At 39.1% G+C, this 23,780-nt stretch overlaps 1 protein-coding gene across 2 annotated transcripts in view; it reads left to right on the forward strand.

Moving 5' to 3' along the window:
* The window catches only part of SMC5 (structural maintenance of chromosomes 5), a 98,127-nt gene that overhangs the window by 6,153 nt on the left and 68,194 nt on the right, over nt 1–23,780 (forward strand). For both annotated transcript variants that reach the window (XM_032798162.2, XM_032798163.2), the window contains exons 2-7: nt 834–975; nt 2,680–2,732; nt 14,089–14,251; nt 15,452–15,586; nt 17,075–17,215; nt 22,108–22,269. In XM_032798162.2, coding sequence (XP_032654053.1) covers nt 834–975; nt 2,680–2,732; nt 14,089–14,251; nt 15,452–15,586; nt 17,075–17,215; nt 22,108–22,269 — 796 coding nt within the window. The remainder of the gene's footprint in view (nt 1–833; nt 976–2,679; nt 2,733–14,088; nt 14,252–15,451; nt 15,587–17,074; nt 17,216–22,107; nt 22,270–23,780) is intronic.

Consider the following 23,780-nt stretch of genomic DNA (forward strand, 5'->3'; position numbering starts at 1 on the left):
GGGGCTTTTCCTGTCTACCTGGCCAGTGCATCCCAGTTCAGATTGCTTTCCAGAGCGGTCACAATGGTGCACTGTGGGATACTGCCTGGAGGCCAATACCATCGATTTGCAGCCACACTAACCCTAATCCGACATGGCAATACTGATTTCAGCGCTACTCCTCTCGTCGGGGAGGAGTACAGAAATCGGTTTAAAGAGCCCTTTATATCGATATAAAGGGCCTCATTGTGTGGATGGGTGCAGGGTTAAATCGGTTTAACGCTGATAAATTCGGTTTAAATGTGTAGTGTAGACAGGGCTAAGATCTGCAACTACAGGAGGCAGCCCTCTGCCTACCTGAGTCAAATCTGACAGACTTGGAAACAATCAGCTGAACAAAAAGTGTTTAAATCAGCCTTGCAAAATTCAACTCGTCCATTTTCCTTAAAAGACTAACTTTTTTTGTTTTGAAAGATGGGTAAAATATTAAGGATGAAATCTTGGCTCCATTGATGTTGAGGGGGAGGCTATGCAGTTGATTCAGTGGAGCCAGGATTTTACTCTAAGCTTTTCATTCTCCCCAGTCGTCATGGTAAAGGACAGACGTGCTGCAGCTGGTATATTTTCATTACACTGTGTTAAATGATGATATGTGATTAGTTTTTTTGCCATGTGTTGAGCTTTTCTAGAAAACCATATTTAGAAAAGACTTCAATCTTAGAAGTATTGCTTTATCATATTTTAAACAATGCCAGAATGGTGCTGAGGCAAATATGTTTGTTTTGCATGAAACTGTGATTGATTTTTCTGGTCTATATCACTGTCTATTAACCTCAAATGATGGTTTCTTTCAGAACATATGATAACTGTGAAGTGTCTCCAGGACCCCATTTGAACATGATAGTAGGAGCTAATGGAACAGGAAAGTCAAGCATTGTTTGTGCCATTTGTCTGGGATTGGCAGGAAAACCTTCTTTCATAGGGCGTGCGGACAAAGTAAGTGCGAATTTTTGAGATCTAGACATTTAATTTAATAATTTAGGGAATAATCCTAATCCTGGTGCTTTGTAAACTCCAAGTGGATAATTATACCTCAGCAGGTCAATCTGCTGCAAAAACAAAACCTCTCTGAATTGTCCAGCTCAGCTGTAGCTCTACAAAGAGCTCTGCAGCTGTAACATTGGTCTTCTGCTTATCAACCTGACTGAGCTTTTGTGTTCAGTCTGGAAGCACTTGATTCATGTTGGGACCTCTTTAAATTTTCCAACTAACACAAGAAATTGAAGCATGTAGGAATAGTGTTAATTCCTACATTTTCTAACTTCTTAGTGTTTCACTTTACTACTTTAATCACTTAAGTATTTTTTCATCAGAAGTTCCAAAATGCATGGAATCTGAAAGTCTGAGGTGCTTATCTGTTGATGATTGATATCAAATGGCGTTGTGTTAAAGAGCAAATTAGATGATTTTGGGGTACATAATGCTTTTGGGTAAGAGCCTTATAGAGTGTTGAAATGTGTTACTAACAATATTATTGGCAATATGAACACTCTTAATCCAGAAAGAGTGCCTTGTACCTGTTTATCTTAATGCATTTTAGATATATGTTCAACTAAGCAGGAACAAATAACTCTTATTCCAGAGTAAGAATGTCAACATATGGGGTTAATTGGAAACAACTCCATGTGTAGAGAATCCCTAAATGTATATATTTGGGTGGGCTCTGCACATTCTGTTCATATGTTGCAGTGACATTGCAGCCCTGATAGTAAAATGCTCCAATGAGCACTGCTAAAAGAAGGTTCCACCATCAGAGCTGCACTGTCAGCGTATTCCATGAATATGAATATGTAGAGTCCATCTTTAAGAACTTTGGTTACAGGTGAATAAAATTTCATTTTTTTCTTTAATAATACACTTCTCCTTTATAAAAGTGTAGTGTATTTATGATATATTGAAAGTGGACCTTTTGAATAGGCAGTAGGATTTTCTAATCTACTTATTTATTGGTTTGACCTTTTAATATGTGTTTTTGAAAATTAAGAGGGTATTTTTAAAGTTGGTTTAGTGATAATGGATGGCTTATACAGCTGTCAGGAATTGGCTGAATCCCTTTACCTGTTCCAGACTTCTTAATGACTTTTTCCTCCCCATGCCCAAGGGGTTCAGTTTTTTGTAAAAATAGATGGGTTTGGGGCCAAATCAGTGTACTCATCTCTTAATCACATTCATTTGTATTTTCTAGCAGTAGGCAGTATGACTTTGTCTGAAAATCCTTCTTCTGTGTAACTTGAATCAAGGGCCGGTCTATTATAGGGCATCCGTCTTGAAACAGATCGTGAAGTACAAAAAACTGTTGTAGAGCTCTTTAGACAAAAAAGAACCAAAGTCTCTCTTTCCCCTGTAGAAGAAGCTGAAGCTTTAGAGAGAGAGGGAGGCAGAAGTTTTGTATAAAATTCTAATTTCCTCGTAACAGGATTTCTCTAGTGATTGCCCAGCCATAATCTTTTTTATAACTACATATGAGGGAATTATATGCATGCAGCATTGTAAATTGATACTAGTTATTGGCATACCTATTCCAAATCATTCGTTAAATCTAAATTGTTTTATGTCTGATTTTTTTTAAATATATTTTTAATAGATACTTTTTGTATTTAATATTTTAAAATACTGGTTCCTGTAACTTTTGCTCTGCAGGTTGGTCTGTATGTAAAGCGAGGGTGCTCAAAAGGCTTGGTTGAAATTGAACTGTAAGTACTGAAACCATTTTAGCTAACTTTATCTTGTGTGTTTGTTTTAATAAACAGATTTGTAAAAAGTTTTGTAGTCAGCATCTGTTGAGGCACTGGTGATTTGTGGTGTGAAAAGAGTACTTTCTTGAAGCACAAGCTTAGTATAATACATTTTAAAGTGTCAATAACTGGTTTGTAAGAAATGATCCATTAGCTAGCTAACGATTTGTCATTTTCTGCTGCAGCTTGCCTAATCTTTAAGGGAGGCTCCCGTCATGCAGAAAAGGAAAGAAAAGTCGTATATAGAAAGCAAGTGCCTTGACTTAATCATGTTAGATTTTGGTGTATTTAATGTTATGATGCAAATACTGTTTTATGTAAACCCTTATAACCATTAATATAACATGTAATTATATCCAAATTGTTCTATATTTAATAAAAAATAAAAGTAAAACTCTCCAGGAACCTTTCTCCAACCTTACATTGCAACATATCTTTGCATAGTACTTATTGGGTCCTTGCCCCGAAGAACTTAGACTGCATCAAACAAACAGAAAAGAAAACAGACAGAAGAATAGGGAGGAAGGAGAGGCAGGGTAAAGTAATAAAAGGTAGCATAACATTTCCTGTAGACTAAAAGGGACCAAACAGTTGGCCTCAAACCTGGATGAGGTGGTTGAACAAAGACTGATCCATTCCAAAGAGACTTCTTTGAAACCAAGCACAGGAGGTGACATTAGAAGCTGATAAACTAGTAAAAATATTGCTTGGGTAGGAAAGAGATGCCAAGGTGACAGCTGATTACCTGGGGGCGGGAACTGAAGGAGGTTATCCTAGGTCTTGAGGAAACAGTGAACCTTGGTAGAGAAGTTGGTTCTAGGACAAGGAATAACTGACCTGCCAACATCTGCATGGCTTGGTGATGGGTGGGAATCTTGTTGCAGAGTTGGAGAAGGAAAGAAGAAATATGGAATAATTGCTTCCTTAGCTCAAGATGAGGTTCTGTTGTTCTCCTATTTAAATCAAAGGAGAGAAACTGTAATGGGGGGAATCATGGCTAATGAAAGGGGATCTGTGTTTTTTCTCCTGAGCATGGAAACAGAGTACAACCATCATCCTAATAGCACGATTCCATGACTAATTTGTAGGATAATATAAAAGGAAAATAGCAAGGACTTCGTCACCAGAAAGGAGGTGTGGGGTGATGTAGGTGTGTGTTGTGTTTTGTTAAAGATAGTGAAACAGTCTTTCACCTGGACAATATAATACCAGACAACACCTTAGGTGAATGGACAATAAATAGGAAAAGGTGGGACTTAAAAGAATCTACTTCACTCAGTAGATCTTTTGAGATTTTCTTCTTTGTATGTTTTAGTTTCCTCTTCTGGTGTGTTTGAGGATTTACATGTTGTAACATACAGTTTAAAGACAAGATACTGTGATTTTATAACAGAAATGGGCATTATGTTTTCTTGTGTAATGGAGCTAGCCAACCTTGTTCTGAGGATCAATCCCTTTAAGAATAGGCAGTATTGTATAAGTGGAACTAGAAGTTAATTATGTATGTTAATTTGTTCATAACATGGGGGAAAATGCAAGGGGTGTGTATAGAACTTGGTGAAGAGGGTCAAAGACCTACTTGCGTGTGCACCAGTCTCAAGAAGGCAAGGTGGGGTTAAGCTGTTTGCCCAGAAACTCTAGAGCCTCAACATTTAACTCTGGCCATTCAGCATATGCAATAAAGGTCTCTTTTCTACAGTTCTGCCTGCCATGTTGCTTATTGGTAACAAAATATGTAGTTCAGTCAAGTGATAGACTCAAATAAGCAGGAAGACTGAGTAGCCAATCTCTCACTGGTAAACTACTATGGAGCAACCTCTATCATAATACTTCTTTCACTCTCCTGGGGAAATGCAGATCCCGCAATTCCAAGTTTTAGAACAGAATTGGCTTTTCCTGGAACAAAACTTCCCTTAAAGGAGACAGACTACCCTGTTACACAGGCAAAGGAATGAAAGGTGGACACATAGTACAGCGTAGTTTAGGAACACTCTTATCTTAAAACCCGATAGGTGAGAAGAAATGAGTGCAATCACGAATGCAGGTGTAAATAGAAGTCTCTCCAAACACGTCAGAGAATGAGAATTTTGCTGTCATGCAGAGGTTACTGTCTCAGAGAGAGGCCTATCACAGTGTGGGTGGTACAGGAAGAGTGAATTAGCAAAATCCAGGAGACTCTTCAAGGAATACATAGACAACGGGAAGAGAGAGAAACTGAATATGATAGATCCCTAGCTTCAGATGATACAAAATATTATAAATAGAGGCAGAAAGTTGTAAGAAAAGAGCAAGGAATAATAGCAGCATATCGAAACTAATCAAGGTAGATCTTAGTACAAGAAGGTAAAGAAAGGCAGAGGAAAGTAGATCAGTTGGGACATGCATATATACAATGGAAGTGGACTCTAGACATTTGTGGTTAGTCACAAAGTAGACTGCAAACCCTGTGCGTTACTGATGGGATAAGTGAATCTTCTTGGAAGAATAAACCTCAATTAGTTTATTCTCAGCATAGTTATGTTTGTTTGAACAAGGTATATAGATGCTATATGTGATTAAAAAATAGCCTGTCAAATGGCTTAAATGTAATAAAATCTCAGGGACAGATAGTACTGCCCTTCCTAAAGCAAGTTTTTTACATAGACTTCTTTTACTGAAAAATCTCACATTACAAAAATTTGTGCTGAAAATGACAAGTATAGGGTCTCAGTAACATCCTTACTGGGGGAACAATTCAATCAAATGCAAAATTTGCTACAAAGAGCCATTGTATGATCATTGAAACCAACTCTGCCATCTGATACATTGAACTTTCACAAGTTAAAAAAGCTGAAGAGCTTTTGAGTAGGCTATACTTCTTCATCCGTGTTTGAAGTCATTGGGAATTGTGCTCCAAAGTTACTTTTCATGCTTTTGAAAATACCACCCTAAATATGGTGCCTAAACATTTAGGAGCATAACTTTAACGTCCTGTTTTTGAAAAACTTGGCCAGTATTTATTTTTAATCACTTAACAATTAAACTATACTTACACATTTTGTTTTGGAAGTAAGATTTTGTCACTAGAAATAGTTTGTAATAAAAATGTTAACATCTGCTGCAAACACTTGTCTACATGCTTAACTTGAAGTCATACGTTATCTGAAAGCTTTTGTCTACTTTAAGGTTATCATAGAAATGGGGGTAAACTGACACCATCAACATGTTAAAATGATCACTGCAAAATATTTGCATTCTTTTCTGTTAGTTTAATGACTCTGTGTATTTCAGGACATAAAATTGACTTCACAGCCTTACAATAACCATTTAAAGGATAAAACAAAATCTAATAATACATTTGCACAGCATGCTCCAGGCCTCAGATACTAGAGTCAAGCCACACAGAGCATGGCTGAATTGCTTGCCAGCAAGCATTTGATCTGCAGCACAAACTACATGTACATCAGAATCAACAAGGTCTAGCAATCCTGAGTCTCCTCAAAATTTCCCAGGACATGCAATAAAGCAGCACAGGGTGTGAAAACCACCCAAGCGAATCACGTTGGTATCAAGTTCATTTAGGAAGGTCCATTTCACTTGCTGAGCAACAACATAGATGGTCTGAATCTCTGGTCTGAACAGCATGCTGTTGTCCTAGAGCTGCTGACATTTCTTTACATTTCAATATTTTAGTGTAGACTGTGGCCATGGCAGCTATTTTGGCATCCACAGTAGTACGTTAAGTCAACCAAATCAATCATATCTGCTGCTTGCCTATAAATGCGGCATATTTTGCTCTTTGGAGCAAGAGTTAGTGCATATGCACCAGCCGTGTAGGTGCTCTTCTTTGGTGCAAGCTTGTGGTTGAAACCAGTCCAAAATACTGTTCACATTCAAGTGATTGTATCACCCATTGTTATATGTGGTGGTGTTATAGCCATGTTGGTCCCATGATATTAGAGAGACAAGGTGAGTGAGGTAGTATCTTTTATTGGACCAACTTCTGTTCATGAGAGAGACAAACTTTCGAGCTTATACAGAGCTCTTCTTCAGGTCTGGGAAACTAAATCAACTAACTAATGGTCCCTTGAAATATGCGTTCATTAGTTAGTTAATTTAGTTTCCAGACCTGAAGAAGAGCTCTGTGTAAGCTTGAAAGTTTGTCTCCCACCAACAGAAGTTGCTTCAATAAAATATGTTACTTCACCCACCTTGTCTCTCTCACTATATCATTATCATTTGGTATTGGTAGGACATCACGAGGTAGTAGTCTTAAAAGACCACAGGAGAGATCTCAGCCAGTGTAGGTAATGAGTTTTTCTCAAATACTTTTTCATGCGTATTCTGTTCTGGAGGTGTTCTAGGTTTTTCAAATGTTTCAGATTTGCATAAGAAATTCTGATTGCCTGGAGAAAGTGTGTTTTTCTTTCGCATGGTTCAATGGTAGTCCAGCATCATAAGAAATATCTGTAGACTGTTCTTGAAATACCACTCTAGCCATTGAGTAGAAGGCCTTCTTTCCATCAGTGGTCTCTACATTTTTGTCTATTGGTATAGAAAACACTTGCAGCTGGCCTGGGTCAACTGACTTGGCCTTGTGGGGCTTGGGCTCGGGTTGAAGGACTATACTGCAACTTTATGGATGCTTAGGCTGGATCCTGGGCTCTGAGACCCTCCCCTGTCATAGGTGATTGTCATTTACCGAGATCAGCTACTTTTGTGCCCCGATTGGTATAGGACAGTGGTCTCCAACGCGGTGCCATGGCGCCCGCAGGGACATCTTAATGCACTCACATCCTGGACGCCGGGAGAGCACCTGCCAAAATGCCACCAACAAATGACAAGCGACATCGAGAGGCGTCCCCGCCGAAATTCGGGGACGATGCCTCTCGATGACATCACTTGTTGGCAACAAACATCGTCATTGAGAGGCGTCCCTGCCAAAATGCCGCTAAAATTTGGTCGCATTTTGGCGGGTGCTTTCCCGGGGTCCAGGACGTGGGCGTTAAGATGCTCCCGCAGGCGCCATGGCGCTCGTGGGCATCGTGTTGGGGACCACTGTCCTATACCAATTGGGGCACAAAAGTAGCTGATCTCGGTAAATGACAATCACCTGACTTTGGATAATATTCTGAGGCTTTCATTTCAGCTATTTCAGACCAAAGGATTGAAGCAGCATTATGCAGAACCACTTGTACATTTGAAAGTAGTTCCATCAGGCTCACTCACCAAAAGAACATTGCCAAAATCTTTGGATGACTTGAGTTCCCGCTTCAGATTATTAGCAGCTTGAACAGTATCGGCTAATGTTACTGTTCTCAACAGAGCAATGGTAGACTTCCTTGTCCATGCTGTGCATGGAATGAAATTACAGAACCATAGTGTTTTTCTAATTTTGTCTGTAATTTGCTACTGGAATAGCACATCTGAAGAAGGCAGAACTTAATATCTTTTTAGCAGCTTAGACAAGAGAAGAGCCTTTTGATACATAAAATCATTGTTTATCTCTTCAATCAGGTGATGAAATGCAATGTCGGAAGGTGAATATTGTTGCAATGTAACTAGATGGTTTTGCTTTGATTCATTTTACTCCAATAAGGAGAAAGGCATGTTGAGTGATAAACTGCATCTTTAGCAATTAAGTCTTCCACAGATATTCTGCAGAACATGTCATCTCCTCTTTGAAATGCTGCCTCCATTAGATTTGTTGCTGTCTTGTCTTTCTTGTATGCAAATAGTGCAACAGGACCAATTGCTGCAGGACATGCTTGCTGTGGTGGCAATAGAAGCAGGTGAACGTGATGGTCTCTGATCAGATTCAGTCCGTTATTCTTTCCTTGGTTCAGTACAAGTCTGACATGCCAAATTCAACTTGCTTGCATATTTCTGAAAGCAGCCCCTGTGACAGAGCATTGGTGGCACATCATCTTTGATGGAAGCTTAAAGGGGCTTGTACTTCCATGTCTTCATATACTGTAACTTCCCTATAGAGATAAAATTCCCAAAGTATATTGTTAACATTGCCACCATTTTTCATTTTGTACAAGTCTACCGACTTGTGCTAAATTAGATATGAATTAGTTCTAAATGTTACTGTCAAAATTACCATTTTTGTTCAGTGAGCACTTTGACTGAAACTTTGTATGAAGCTGTGTATTGTCATCTAACAGTAATACTGACCTGTGTATAAGTATCACTGAATTAAAAAACTAGTTTATACAATATTTCAAAGGCTAGTGGTACATGCAAAGGCAATTACAAATTAAAATCTTCCTTTGGGCAGACTAGATGCTACATTGTATGTAGTAAAACTTACAATGGAGAAGCATTAAATTAGGAATTCATGTACGTTTATATGTGCCCACTATCCGGTACAAACTACAGGCATGCAATTGTCAGTGTGAGATTGAGATGGTCAGCAAATTTTAAGTGAAAGTATAGAAATATTGTTGTTACTTGTGATATATATTTTGACAATTAAGAATATGCAGTGTGAAAACATTTCACGTTATATTGCAGCATGTTGATTTTTGCCATATCTAGACAGCTTCATTTGGGGAAAAAAAATACTTGCCCATGCAAAACCAATAAAAATCTCTGTACGCTTTTCTTTGGTACCTTTGATCAGTAAACACTACACTAAGGCGTTGAAATTAACTTAAACTAAAACTGTAGTCATAGTCATGTTACAGTGTTTCTGGAACTGTGCAAAAAAAAAATCAACACTTTTTCCTCATTCTGGGAACCACTGTTTGATCTCACCTGTAGACCTATAGCACCACTTGGCAGCTCCATGTTATACCTCATCTAAACATATGTAAAATAAGCTTCCAAATGAGATAGGTATGTGTAGGGTGGGTGCATTTAACTCCAAAAAAAACCGGCCTTTTTTGTAGAATTGCTATTTAGCGATTAGAGTAAAATGCTATTTTATGAGTGGGGAGAGGAAGGGACAGGCTAATGGCATACCACAGTTAGAGCACAAAGTGAAATATCAGAGAGAGGATGAATAAGATCACTGGAGTCCAGAATAGTATCTTATGTAGATGATATCCAGCTTACTCTGTGAAAGTCATACATTTCTGTAATGTTCTTGATTTAACAAAAGTGTAGGAAAACATCTAGCTATAAGATCAAATGCAGAGAACCAGGTATCAGGTTAAATGGTGCATACAGGGCTTGAGACATTTTAGACACCTACTATCCAGAGGATTATCTATTAGCCAAAGGCTAATATAAAATATAGGTATGGGGATGAACCAGCAAAGCACTAGTAAAAATCTCCTTCCTTCGCCTCTTCTATAAATGGAGAGGGTGCTGTTCCCAGAAATTGATGGTGGAACTCCACCTTTCACATCTATCTGTGGCTAGGAGTATCTGATCAATTGGAATTCCTTCATTTTTCTCCATGCTAGATAATTCCTTCCCCTTGTAGGCTGCAAAGGGGAAGGAATTATCTTCCTTCACCCAGAGCTTCCAGGGGCCACCCAGAGGATTCAGGGGGCCTGGGGCAAAGAAATTTCGGGGTCCCCTTCCATTAAAAAAAAAAGTTGCAATACTATAGAATACTATATTCTCGTGGGGGGCCCTGTGGGGCTCAGGGCCTGGGGCAAATTGCCCCACGTGCCTCCCCCTGGAGGTTCCTGGCTGTTGTGAGGGCATAGTGCAGGAAGTGAAGAGTAGCTCTTCAGTTTCTGAGTCCTCTCTCCCACCCTACTCTTATACCAAATAGCTATTGTGCTTGTTCTTAGTGCTCCCAAGTAGCAGAGTAAAAGTGATTCTAGACAATTTCATTACTCTCCTCTAGGGATCTTAATAGTAATTTCTGAACCATTAACAAATTCGGTCATTCTGTTCAGCAAGGTTGTCAGCAGCAGCAGCAGCAGAATACTAATGCTGTTTGTGGACTGGTGAAGACAGCTTTCTGAAGGTTAACTAGGGCAATGATTAGCTTCAATGGCTAGATCTTCAAAATAACTTAAATTCTGCCGAAATGAGTTACTTAGACCACCTTTGTGGCCAAGGATAACCTTTTACTTAATGGAGGGGAGAGGATTTTGAAAACACACAATGAAGAGATGATCTTGGACACATATTGACTATACTGCCAAAGTCAAATAATGCCTACAAGCCTTAAAGAGATCCCCTTAATGCTTTTCCAGACTCAAATTTTCAAAACTTGTTTAGTTCCCATTTAGCACCCAAATGAAGTGGCTGACTGAGTTCTCAAATGCTCACCACCCATGGAGGAAGATCTCTGAAAATTTGACAACACCCAGGGCTAAGCCTGTTAGGAAACCTGGCCAGTTCATTTAGATGTCTAAATGGGAGCCACACTCTTTTGAAATCCTGATCCCAGTTGTGGGTGTTGAGCACATCTGAAAATCTAGCCTAAATCTTTTTTTTGAATTTTCCACTCTCTCATAGAAAAGATCAACCTAATAAAGATAGTACCTGTCTTACAAATTAACTATATTGCAGCATATAACCTTTTGTGAATCTCAACATAGTATTTAAAGATGCTGTTTTGATAAGAAGTGGGACAGAGGACAGACCTTGCATGAGCTGAACTGCTGGCTCTCTGTTGTTTCCTGGGGGTTTTTTTTGCCTAGCAACAGTGCTCTTTGTTTAAGTTTTCCTAGCTAATGTTTGATATGTAAATTAACCAAGACAAAAGCCACTTTATTTACCTGTGTGTGTTTGCTGGGTACTTGATTCCCAATTGGAATTCTATTGTTTAACAAAAGACCCTTAATGTCACCTTAATGGTTCCTTGCTTAAAATGCAAGCCACCTAAGCAGCAGAAAAACAATGTCATCTCAGGCTACTTTTAAACCACCTTTCTCTTTCTGCTAAAGGCCCTTAGAGCGAAAAGAAAATATATCTCCTACTGGCTTCTGGATTCTATTTTGCCCAATTCGCTGCCTCAAATCATAAACTATACTCAAGATTTGATCTTAGCGTTCATAAACTGAGAGGCTCGCATGACCATCTAAGCTTAATACGCTTAGATTTATTCTCGCTTCCACCAGCAGCAAGTGTTCCAGGACTTGGCTCCCTCTCTAGTCTCCAAACCTTCTCTGGGGAGACGCAAGCTCGAAGCCCCTCGAGTCTTCCTAACAAAGGGAAATACCACTTCCCTTCCCCCTCTCGCTGCCCACCAGCACTTTCCTTCTGGCTAACCTGGAGTTTCTGATCAATCTCTTTACATCACAATACCAAGAAGCATGTCTCGCTCGTATTCCCAAAGCGACAACCAATACAAAGAATCATTCTGTTTCATCTCTGCGTCCCCCTCCCCCAATTCCCTGGTGGTAGCAGGTTTACCCCTCTAGAATCTAACACAAAGAGAATTCCCCTTCCCTTCGTCCTTAGCCTACGAGAGAAACCACTCCAACAAGTCTAAGAAAGCTTTATATAAAGAAAGAAAAAAACACATGACATAGATCTCTGATTAGTTGCCATACCACGGGCTCTACTTAAAAGAAAATAATGATAAAAGACTTTATTCAAAAAGAGATACAATTTAAACATTCCAGCAAACTACACACATGTAAATACAAAACAAAACATATAAAAGCCTATTGTTTTGCTACCTTTGTACTCACAACTTTGAAACTGAAGATTAGAAGCTTGAAGATAGAAAGAAGCCTCTCATAGCCGAGAGACAGACAAACATTCCCTCCCCTGAGCTTTGAAAAATCCGGTTTCCTGATTGATCCTCTGGGCAGGTGTTTGGTTCCCTTTGTTAACCCTTTACAGGTGAAAGAAACATTAACCCTTAGCTATCTATTTATGACAAAGCCCTGTCCAATACAGTGATCAAGATAAAATGGCATTAGGCTCCCAAATACAAAGCTATATGATTGGACATGCAGCCTTATGAAAAGGGCCAAAGTGAGACAATCTGGGGCAGTTGGTGCTGCAATGGGTCTCCAGGTCACACTGTTCTCTGGGAAGTAGTAAGGCAGGTCAAAGGAGATAAATTAAGTAACCCAATCATATCTCGCTTGAAGTATGGAGAGGATCTAATTGTCTATGGAGACCATTAGCTGTGTTAGCTGCAGAAGTCCAAATCTAATTCAGTACTTTGTTTAACAGGGAAGTTTTCAGATGAAAGATTAGAATGAGGAAGTGATCAAATATGGGACTACTTACTGATGGGGGACCTAATGCCCTTTAGAACTTGAAATGTGTACCCCTCTGTGCCAGCTTGGGTGAATTTGACTCTAAGATCTTAACTAAAATCAAGATCATCATGTATACAGTGGTGAAGCATTCTTGACGGTGACTGTAATGGAATATCATTAATGACATGGTAGGCATTTATAAGGAAAGGCGTAGGCTTCATGAAAAAAGTATTCACATCCTTATCCCACTCACATCTTAGTGCTGCTTTCCATGCAGCCCTTCAAGCTTGGAACCCCACCTTCTCTTTCAAGCTCTGCTCCTTTAAGTCCCTGCTTAAAATAAACTTCTTCTGAAAGGCCTTATGAACCTAATTCTCTCCTTTTAAAGAAGTGTTAACTGAATAGACAGTAGAAAAATAAACTAAACCAAACTAATGGCAATTTCAAGATCAAATGCTGACTTCACTGCTTATTTGCTTGCTGATGCATCTCATCCCCCATGTTTTGCTAATTAGATGGTAAGCATTTCAGTACAGAGATCTTGTTTGCATATTTATTTGTGAGGTATCTGGTATACTGTACTTTTAGTGTTTTTATTTTCTGTTTAACACAAAGTAATACTTGTTAGTTTAGTAGTATAAGATTATTGTTTTCCTCAGGAATGAGTACAATACATATGGAATATACATACACATCTAAATCTGTACTATGCAGTAACAGACATTTCAGATGTTTTAAGCTATAGCTGTGTGTGTATTTAAAAATCCATTTACTATACTTTAGAACTTGTTAATATTGCTACTAGTCACACGTTTTTGAAACAGTTATACATTCACAGTAGTATACTCAAATGATCTCATTGGCTTCAGTTGAGTGAAGATTTTTCAGGAACTAATGGGTCTAGTCGTGATCAGGGATTATTTTTGTGAGTAATGGCTTGTAAGATTAACTTGTCATCTTGTACCATTAGATAATATGCAGCAGTTCCTATTACATTCCTGAATTTGGCTATCTCTAGTATCCAGTAATTTTTGTTTTAACATTTGAAAGCTATTATTCACTTGCTAGTGATAGAGTCATTGCCATCAGAAATTTTGGAGCTTTCTTATTTAAAGCAACAAGATGTGTTACCAGTACAGTCTGTATGTATATTTCCAAAGTTGCTAAAGTGTAAACACTTAACATCTTTTTTTTCTATTAATCAGGTTTAAGACTCCTAAAAATCTCATTATCACACGTGAGATTCATGTAGCAAACAATGCATCAGTGTGGTTTGTCAATAAAAAGCCTTCAACCCTGAAAATAGTAGAGGAGCAGATTGCAGCCTTAAATATCCAAGTGGGCAATCTGTGCCAGTTTCTTCCTCAGGTAGGAGAGACAATAACAGATACAAATTGAGTACTGATTTTTTTTTTGGTGGGGTGGGTGGGTGGGGAGGGGAGAAGGGGATTGTAACTTTTTAAATGTGGCCTTTCAGTAGAGGGACTAGAGGTAGCTCTTTGGAAAGCCAAAAATGGTTTAGGTTTAAAAAAAAAAGCAAGCCCAATTTTTACCATTGACTCATGAATGATTTTTAATATTTTTGTGTGTGCGCGGGTGTGTATGGCATGCATAATATTTTAAGGCTCACTAATTTTTGTCAGATTAGGTAATCTTCCATAAAAAAGGGAGCATGTGTTAGAGATGGCATGGCCCAATGGATAGGAATCAAGTTTAGGAGGCTGGAGGCCTGCACTAGGCTTGTTATGTGATCTTGGTCAAATTACCTTTCCCCCCTGTATCTCATTGAATTGGGGGTCTTGATATTTGCCCTAGTTTGGAAAGTGCCTTGAGTCTATGGATGAGAAATAATCTAAAATATTAAGTATATTTAAATATATGATACGTTCTCAGAACAAAGCCAAGAGGAACCTGGGTATGTTTGGGAAAAGAAAAGTAGCAGAGAGCTCCTTTATCTAGGTAGTTGGCCTCCTAGCATGTCTGAACTTGAGACCAGACAAAGTTAATAAGACGCTATCTAGACTAGGGGTAAAAAGTCATTTTAAAACATGCCGGCCGACATTATTTTAATCAGATGGTGTTTAAACTATGTTTATTAATGCAGTAGCTAATATTTGTGTAAAATCAGTTTTTCAGTGTAGACTAGACCTTAACAGGAAAATGACCTTAGAACAAATTCTGAGAATGTGGCAGAGTGAAATTTTGAGAGTGTTTTTGTTTTTGTTTGGAGAAGTGTTCAAAGCGATTCCCAGAAAGCCATGGACAGAATTTGATAACAATTAGATTTTTCAGCCAGGAGAACTATGACTAGATCATATGCTAACTATATGCATATGAATAGATCATATGCTAACTATAACAGAGTTACAGGGCTGGCTGTAATACGTAACTGAGGTGCACATTTAATAATCATTTTATTAACTAACTTCCAAAGCTGTCTGACATGTAACTTTATGTTGTATGTGCATATGAGCTTGAGATAGGCCAATATATTGCAATAAAATATTACTTTTTTGCAGTATTATAACAGACCTGCCATGACATTGGTTTTTGGTTTCTGCTTTGCAGGACAGAGTTGGGGAATTTGCAAAACTGTCCAAGACTGAGCTTCTTGAAGCTACAGAGAAATCAGTTGGCCCACCAGAAATGTACCAGTTCCACTGTGAACTAAAAAACTTCAGAGAGAGAGAGAGAGAACTTGAGGTAAGTACCTACATAGTAGATCTTGACTGACCTCTTACAGTTGGTATGGCTATTTTCACCTTTTCATGGTCTCTGTATGTATAAATATCTTCTTGCTGTATGTTCCAGTCTATGCATCCGATGAAGTGGGCTGTAGCCCACGAAAGCTTATGCTCAAATAAATTTGTTAGTCTCTAAGGTGCCACAAGTACTCCTGTTCTTTTTGCGAATATAGACTTAACACGGCTGCTACTCTGAAACCTGTCAATGTAGAGTTAACTGGCCAAGCTTGCAAAGGCCTTTAACTCATTTCAGTGGCATTTGTCTTCTGTATGTAATACAATAATGTTTGAACGCCACATCCAATCACGTCCAAAATTTCCGGGAATGTTCTAGGCATAATTGTCCAGAACATGATTGATTTGGGGGGAAATTTAAAAACTCAAAGGGAAAAAATGGGTGCACATGAAGCCTCTGCCATCTCATTAGTACAGCTACAGCTTCAATCACTTACGCCATTGTCTGTAGATCAAACAACTAATTAATTATATCTGTTAATGCTTAACAACGTAACAGTACCCTATCTCAGCTCTGCCTGTCCTCTGAATAAAGTTTAGTATGTTGACGACGTAATTTATTTTCCAGTTATAAAGAATAATAATGGTGAGGGAAATGGAGCTGAATGGGGGCATGCTCACAGCTCCTAACTTAAGGGATAGAATATTATATGACAAACAGTGTCATTGACTAGGTACTATGGAGATACCAAGCTAATAATTAAATGTCACTTTGTTTGCCATATAATATCTTTATAGTCTCTGTGATTACCTGTTAATGTAACTAAATAAGCTAGATAAAGGAATTATGAAGATGTACAAAACTAATAATTATAAAATATCAAGAAAGAACAAAATGTGTAAGGTGGTAATGAAAAATAGTTTCACCCCTCTCCTGTTGACCAGTAGAGAATAATTTGTTTGATCAGAAATGTTTGTTTTTTAAAGATTAAGCTGTGTTTGAATTACTCTGGTTACTTTGTTATTTGCATTGTTGTTGTAGCTATGTTGATCCCAGGATATTAGAGAAACAAGGCAGGTGAGGTAATATCTTCTATTGGACCAGGTTCTGGTGGTGAAAGAGTCACGCTTTTGAGTTTGTAGTCTCGAAAGCGTGTCTCTTTCACCAACAGAACTTGGTCCAATAAAAGATATTGACTCACCCACCTTGCATCTCATTACCTATATCAAACTTGAGTTTCCATGGCACAATTACGTGGGAAAAGTCATTGTGCATCTTCCAGTACTGATTGCTATAACTAGTGGCTTGACTCTCCCTTTTTTGAAACATGAAATTCAGTTGCAGTGAAAACACAAAAAGCTGCTGTTCTGAAACTTCTGTCTAATCCTTAATTTCTTCTCGTTGACATACTTTTCATAATTTCTGCATACCCCTTTGTATTTAGTTATTTTATAGAGCAAAGTAAATGGTGTAAAATATATTTTCTGACAGAATTCATTGCAAGAAAAAACTAATTTCTTGGAGAAAATGAAGCAAAGAAATGAACGGTATAAGCAAGATGTGGAGAGATACTATGAACGCAAGCGTCATCTAGATTTAATAGAGATGCTTGAGAGAAAAAGACCGTGGGTGGTAAGTTTGTTTGTTTTCCAATTTTTCTGAAAAAGTATTATAAACCCACCATCTTTTTAAAAAGAGAGAGTAACTGTGCAGTGAAATAAGTTTTTTCCACCCCAGAATAGCCCAAGCACTACCGATATTACAGAAAGTATATAATTGTCCTGAAACATTGTGTTCTACGCCGGCCTCATTTAGCTTTTGCCTAGTTGCACCTATTGCTTCCAGCAATGGCTTGTACTTCATGCTTTAAAAGGAAGGCAGAGTGACTCCCTCCGCTAGACCAATCGTTCAGTACTGTATCATGGGGTAGTGGTATTTCCAAGCAGCTGATCACCTTGTGCCCTACAGCATAATGAATGATGGGGTCTTTTTATTGCTTCAGAAGTAGATCTTGGAGTGAATTCCACAAAATGTTTTGTCATACAGGTGCCTAGAGCTGGACATAAGTGCTTTAAAGAAATCAAAATAAATAAGAGACTTGCTGGGTTAAAGATAAATCATTTTGGCTTGCTTTAATAACCATCTTCTTATGTCCACAAGAGTCTGAATTATTTTGAATTACAAAATGTGATATTTCAAAACTGACTCAGAACTGGAGAATCAAAGCCATGAATTAAGCTGAGGTTGTTTAGAATTTTGAGGCATTATGTTGTTATTATATTTACTCTGCTTTCGTGCCATTCATTTAAGCCCACGAAGGAAACTTTAATTAATGAAGTATATGTGGCAAATTTTTGGATCTCATTTACAGTGATTGAAATTCACAGAGGGTGCAGAAAACCTGGCCCTCTACAATAGGTTAGCCGTGTAGTGGCGCTGTATGAGGGGAGTTGCAGGTGTAGCAACCACAGAGAAGCTCTCTGTACATTAAGGAAGAAGTCTCCATGCCAGCCATTGATGAGTACACTTGAGGAAAGGCAACAGGATTCATAGTTATGTGACTCAGGTGCCCCAACCCACAGTACAAATGCTATGAAAGGACAGCTACTGGGGGACATGGGCTATAGCCTTCCAACCTGGCAGTGGAGGATGAACTTTGTCCTTTTCTTTTTATGTGGGTGAAGTGAATTTCTCCTGTAGTGGTAGGGGATAACTCGGTAAAGGCGTAAAAAGTATCTGTTTAAACAGGACAGCTACAGGCTGTGCACAGTTAATCAGGAAAGAGCATTGACATCACTGTTATTGGGGCAGTACTTTGAAGGCTAATCAATAGAGACTAAGGGGAAAACTAATTAATGTTTGTCATAACACACATTTCTGAATTGACTTTTACATTTGGAAATAAATGGTTCTTTGAGTAATGCCTTTGTAGATTCACACAGCTGAGACACACCTGCACACTTAAATTTTCCCGAGAACTTTGTAGAAAGCATTGACCACACTTTTGCCATCCTGAACATTTGGGTCTGAAGGTGGACAAGAAGCAGTCAGCCTGACCCCTACATGCGAGTGGCTATCCCTCAGAACACTGAACTCACTTGCATAGTGGATTTGAACAGAGAAGATCTGAACCTTTCCAACCGCTGAATTGCAGTATAGTAATGTCAATGGGTGTCTCTGCCATGGGTTGGAGTGCTCACTTAGTTAAGTCACAATTAAAATTCTGTAACTTGGCAGATGCCAGATTACATACCATTGTACTGGGACAAGTGGTTTAGTTGGCTCTCAAGTCTGTTATCTGTCAAGTACGGGATCAAGTAATACAAATATTTAGCAGGCAGTAGCATGAAGTTGAACTATATCGTCTACCAGGGTGGAACCAGATCTGCTTCTTGTAATAAAGCTATTCCTTGAGAAGGTAGTGCATTCAAAAATCGTATCCTTAACACTGTTGGCCTGTGAGGCATATAGAGTACATTAGTCTACAATCTCAGCAGAAATTTCACTTTCTAGGACAAATGGTCTTGAAAGTAAAAAGTGCTTTGTTCCTTGTTTCTGAGATGGAAAAATCCCACGGATAGATCTGTTGGCAACGAAAGAGGATACCATACACTGTCTTCAAAAGAGGAAGACATTATTTCCCCTTTCATGCTTTCTTTTCTTTGTGCCTTAACTCCAATACTGCTGATCCCAAGAATAATGGAAAATTGGAGATGATGGAGAAAAAGTGCTTCGGTATATCCAGTACCAATAAGTCCAATTGGGGGCTAACCTGGAGCTTCCATCCTCTTTTTCACTAATTCCCACTCTTTCACAGAAAATGACAGCGTGCTACACCTGGACTAAAAATCCTTGCAACTTCATGTTTGGATTTTGAAATCTTATCCGGACAGAGTCATTAGTGTGTTTTGGAGGTGCAGCTGATACTGATGCAGATTTGTAAGAACTCTACTAGACAAATGTGCTGCAAAATGTAAGAGATTCCCTGTGTGGGCAGCCCAAAACCAGATTAACCCAACATCTGCTACTATTCTGATGATGATTGATTATCTTTTGACACAAAAAAACCTCTCAAGTGTCAGGCTGAACTCGGTTTATTGGACTACTATTTCACTTTATCAAGTTTCTCTATGAAGATCCACTGGTGATTTTGTACATAGTCCAAATGATTTTCTAAGGTAGTTTAGATACTTACAGGTTGCTGGACTATGTTGGAAGTCAGTGACTTTGAAAATGACCTGGCAGTTATTATTCATAACTAACTGAACATGACTTCTCACTGCAGTGCTGGTGGCAGTGATGGTGGTGGTGGAGCTTGGATGTCTTTTAGAAAAGACACGGTTTAGTTCAACCACACATTATTGGGTGCAGTACAGGATTACTGTGACCTTGTTATGCAGGAGATCAGACTAGATGATCATAATGGTCCCTCCTCGTCTTGAAATCTGTGGAGTTACTCTGATATCCCTTTATTAACCACCTGTTTGACTTTCTTTCTCTTTTCCCCCCATAACTACATTAATTACTGGGGAAAACTTTACTACATAGCCCTGATTGAACTAACCTCGTTATCTCTAGCTTGCTTGCTAGCATATATATATCTGCCCCTGGAAATTTCCACTACATTCATCTGACGAAGTGGGTATTCACCCACGAAAGCTCATGATCCAAAACGTCTGTTAGTCTATAAGGTGCCACAGGATTCTCTGCTGCTTTTATATAGCCTAGGTGTAAAAAAAGCATTTATCTACTACCTTTAGTGGAAATAAACCCATCAAGTAGTCCTACAGATTCTTTATAGTTTAAAATTACCTACATAGAGAATATATATACACCTCTACCCTGATATAACGCGATCGTGGGGAGCTGCAGCAGCCAGAGCCCTGGGCCATTTAACCCGCCAGCGAGCCCTGCTGCCACAGTCCTGGGGTAGCAGCAGCAGCAGGGCTCTGGCAGTGATTTAAAGAGCTCCAGTCTCTGGCCAGTGCGGGGAGCCCGGACCCTTTAAAGCACTGCCCAAGCCTCGCTGCTGTAGCCCTGGGGTAGAGGCAGCAGAGCTCCAGCGGTGATTTAAAGGGCCCTGGGCTCCCTGCAGCAGCTGGAGCCCTGGACCCTTTAAAGCACCGCTGGAGCCCCACTGCTACTGTGCTATATGCGAACCCGTGTTATATCGGGTCGCGTTATAGCGGGGTGGCGGTGTAGTTACAAAGTGTTATGATCTTGTGAGAGTTATGACTCCCAAAAGTCTTAATGTATATTCCATTGCTTATTTGTAATCTCCACAGTTTCTCTTGGAAACATTCCCATACTTGGCATCTGTAGAGCTGTGACTTGGTTCATATATATATACGTGTCATTCTAGATTTATCTTAAGATCTGACACTCAACTTGGTAGAATAATGTTTGTTTGTTTAGTTAGGTCCTCCTACTCACCTTTACAAGAATCTTTGCTGATCAGATTCACAGAGAATAGCTCTCTGAAGAAAGTGTTTGAAAAAGCAATATTCACCTATAACTGAATAACTTGGAGGTGCTAGCTTGTGTAGGTTAGTTGACTTGGTCAGTCCTCCTTCCCAACTATTTCTGAGCCTTCTAGTGTACTTTGAAATAGTGAAAGAAACTGAGGGGCAGGGCAGGCCCATGGCTTCTTTATATACCCTTTGGGTCTCAACATTTGATGCTGCATTGTCCATAGGCCAAGACTTTCTAGATGTTTCCAGCAAGGATGTGGCATTGTGAGGTGCATCCCAAGACTTTAAATCTGTCCCTGCAATAATCTTGAACAATAGTAACTGGAGAGCAAACTGTTTATCTGTCAGTGTAACCAGAGAATTAAGTTGCTGTTCTGAGACTGATCATTTTGGAAGGAGTTGACAAAGAATGTTTCAAAGTAACGTGGACAGCAGTACAAAAATGTTCTTTGTTTACAAGTAGAAAAATTAATATCCAGGTGGGAAAAGGCAGCAACACATACAGCAAAAACAACAGATAATAGTGTGAAATCCTAATATGAGCATTTCTGTTTTTTGCATGCCCCAGAGTTTGGAGTACCTCAGACTCTTGTGCTCTTGAACTCACATTTCAGGGTCCTGTAGATACCAGTAGAGTTTCCAAGTTCATTTTGGTGTTGGGAGTTGCAGTGCAATGATGGGTTGATGTTGTCAACTGGTGGGCTGTGCTGAAACCAGGACAAACTCCCCAAGTGTTGTCCAGGACGCGCGCACACAAGTCAGGATAGTCACAGAATAATTGGATGTTTACACTCATACTTTAAAGCAAAAGTGTTCAAATATCATTGCATGCTTTTGATCAGCAGGAAGTAGGTTGGTCATTGTATCTCAGGGTCAAGCTGATCCATACCTAGCAAGTTAATTGAACCATTACTGAAACTCTATCACTGTAAAACAGACTTTTTGCATGATTCTTGTTGAATTAAACATGAGCATTGCAAGAGCATAATATGTTTATCCAGCTAAACACAGAAGGTAAAAGGCTTTCATTGTTTTGCTTGAAATTCTTGCAAGGAATATGAAAACGTTCGCCAAGAGCATGAGGAGGTGAAACAAAACCGTGACCATGCAAAGGAAGAATTAAAAAAACTACAACAAACACAGTCTCCAATGACACAGCAAATTCAAGAAGTTGAAAAGCAGTGGAGGAATTTGGATATAAAAATCAAAGAGAAGGTATGTATTTTGGATTCTCTGTTAAAATATTTAGACATTCCATGTGTTTAATAAAGCTGAAAATGGAATATGAAGCAATCAGAATATGTTCATTTTTATATAGTAGAAGTAGCACGTTTTTAGAAGAGATTTTAATGAAAGTATTTTTGCCCTCATTTTCCCTGTTCTGTTCTTTGTGCCTCTCCTCCCGAAAAGGAAATTAAATATGGCTATGTGGAGTTAGGTACTACTTAGTTCACTTTCCATGATCACTTTTGGTGCACTACTGTAAAAGCACCATAGCAATAGACACAGCCATATGGTTTTCTTATACAAAAAATCTTTAGGCCAACATATGCAGACCTAGGTACATAAAGTTAGGGATCTAATTAATTTGGCCTGATTTTTTTTTCTAGATGTGCCAAGCACCTGCAGCGCTTTCATTTCTTAATTTGGGAACTCTGATTGATGAGCACTTCCTGAAAATCAGGCCAATTTAGTTTAGGTAGCTAGCTTTATGCATCCAATTTTAAATATTTTGGCCTTACTGATTTTCTGAGCTGTTACTCCATCTACATTTAACCCTATTATAAATACCTATATGATAGAGTTTGTCAGATAGTAACTGGTCCTCCTCCATGATTCATAATAATATTTATGAATAAAAACAGTTAATTTAGCAATGTTTTGTGGTGTAATATGTTGTTTGAGAGTTTTTGGATAGCTGCCATGTATTCATACCATTGGAAAATGTTCATGAATCCTGAAAGATTTCTATGACTATTTTAGCCCGAGTATCAGATGTACTGTATTCATTATTTGCTATTCTTTTAAAAAATGGCGAGCAGGGTGGATTGAATTAAAGCAATCTAAATCACCAATTTTAATCACGATTTAAATCAAGCAATCTGGAAACCTTGATTTAAACCATCAGTTTTAATCATTTTACATTTGTACTTTTTAGTTATTTTCCTAAAGAAAGATTGATTCTCCTTAGTTGGTAACTATTGAAACATAATGATATGCCTTTGCACTAAAATTGGTGTTTGTTAACTACTTCAAGTGATTGCTCATGTGTATTCCACAGTAGGTGTGTGTGCTTGCCATGTGCACTGGTGCCACTAGTTTTTCCCCTAACAGTACCCATGGGGGGGGAGCGCCCCCCGTGGCCCCTGGAGTGGCACCTGCCTGGCGCGGTATAAGAGGAGCTCCAGGCCATTCTGATGGAGTTGGCCCTGACCCTGACCCTGACCCTGGCACGCTGGTCAGGGCCAACTCCTGAGCTGGTACCTGGTGTTGGTGTGCGGTGACCAGCCAGTGCCTTCAACCAGTCAGCACTGCTCTCCATCCACGGGACACACCAAGAGGACCAAGACTCCCTCCTTGCAGTGGCACCGAGAGAAGTCTGAGAAAGAGGCTAGGCCCATGTCGGGCAGTCGTCGATCCCCTGGCCTCCAACTCACGTAGAGCGGAGTAGCCTGGCCTTTTCAGAACAGGCCTCCCCAGATGTCCGGATGCCTTTCACACCCGAA

The sequence above is a fragment of the Chelonoidis abingdonii genome, chromosome 6 (genome assembly GCF_003597395.2).
Source record: "Chelonoidis abingdonii isolate Lonesome George chromosome 6, CheloAbing_2.0, whole genome shotgun sequence".
NCBI classification, from domain to species: Eukaryota; Metazoa; Chordata; order Testudines; family Testudinidae; genus Chelonoidis; species Chelonoidis abingdonii.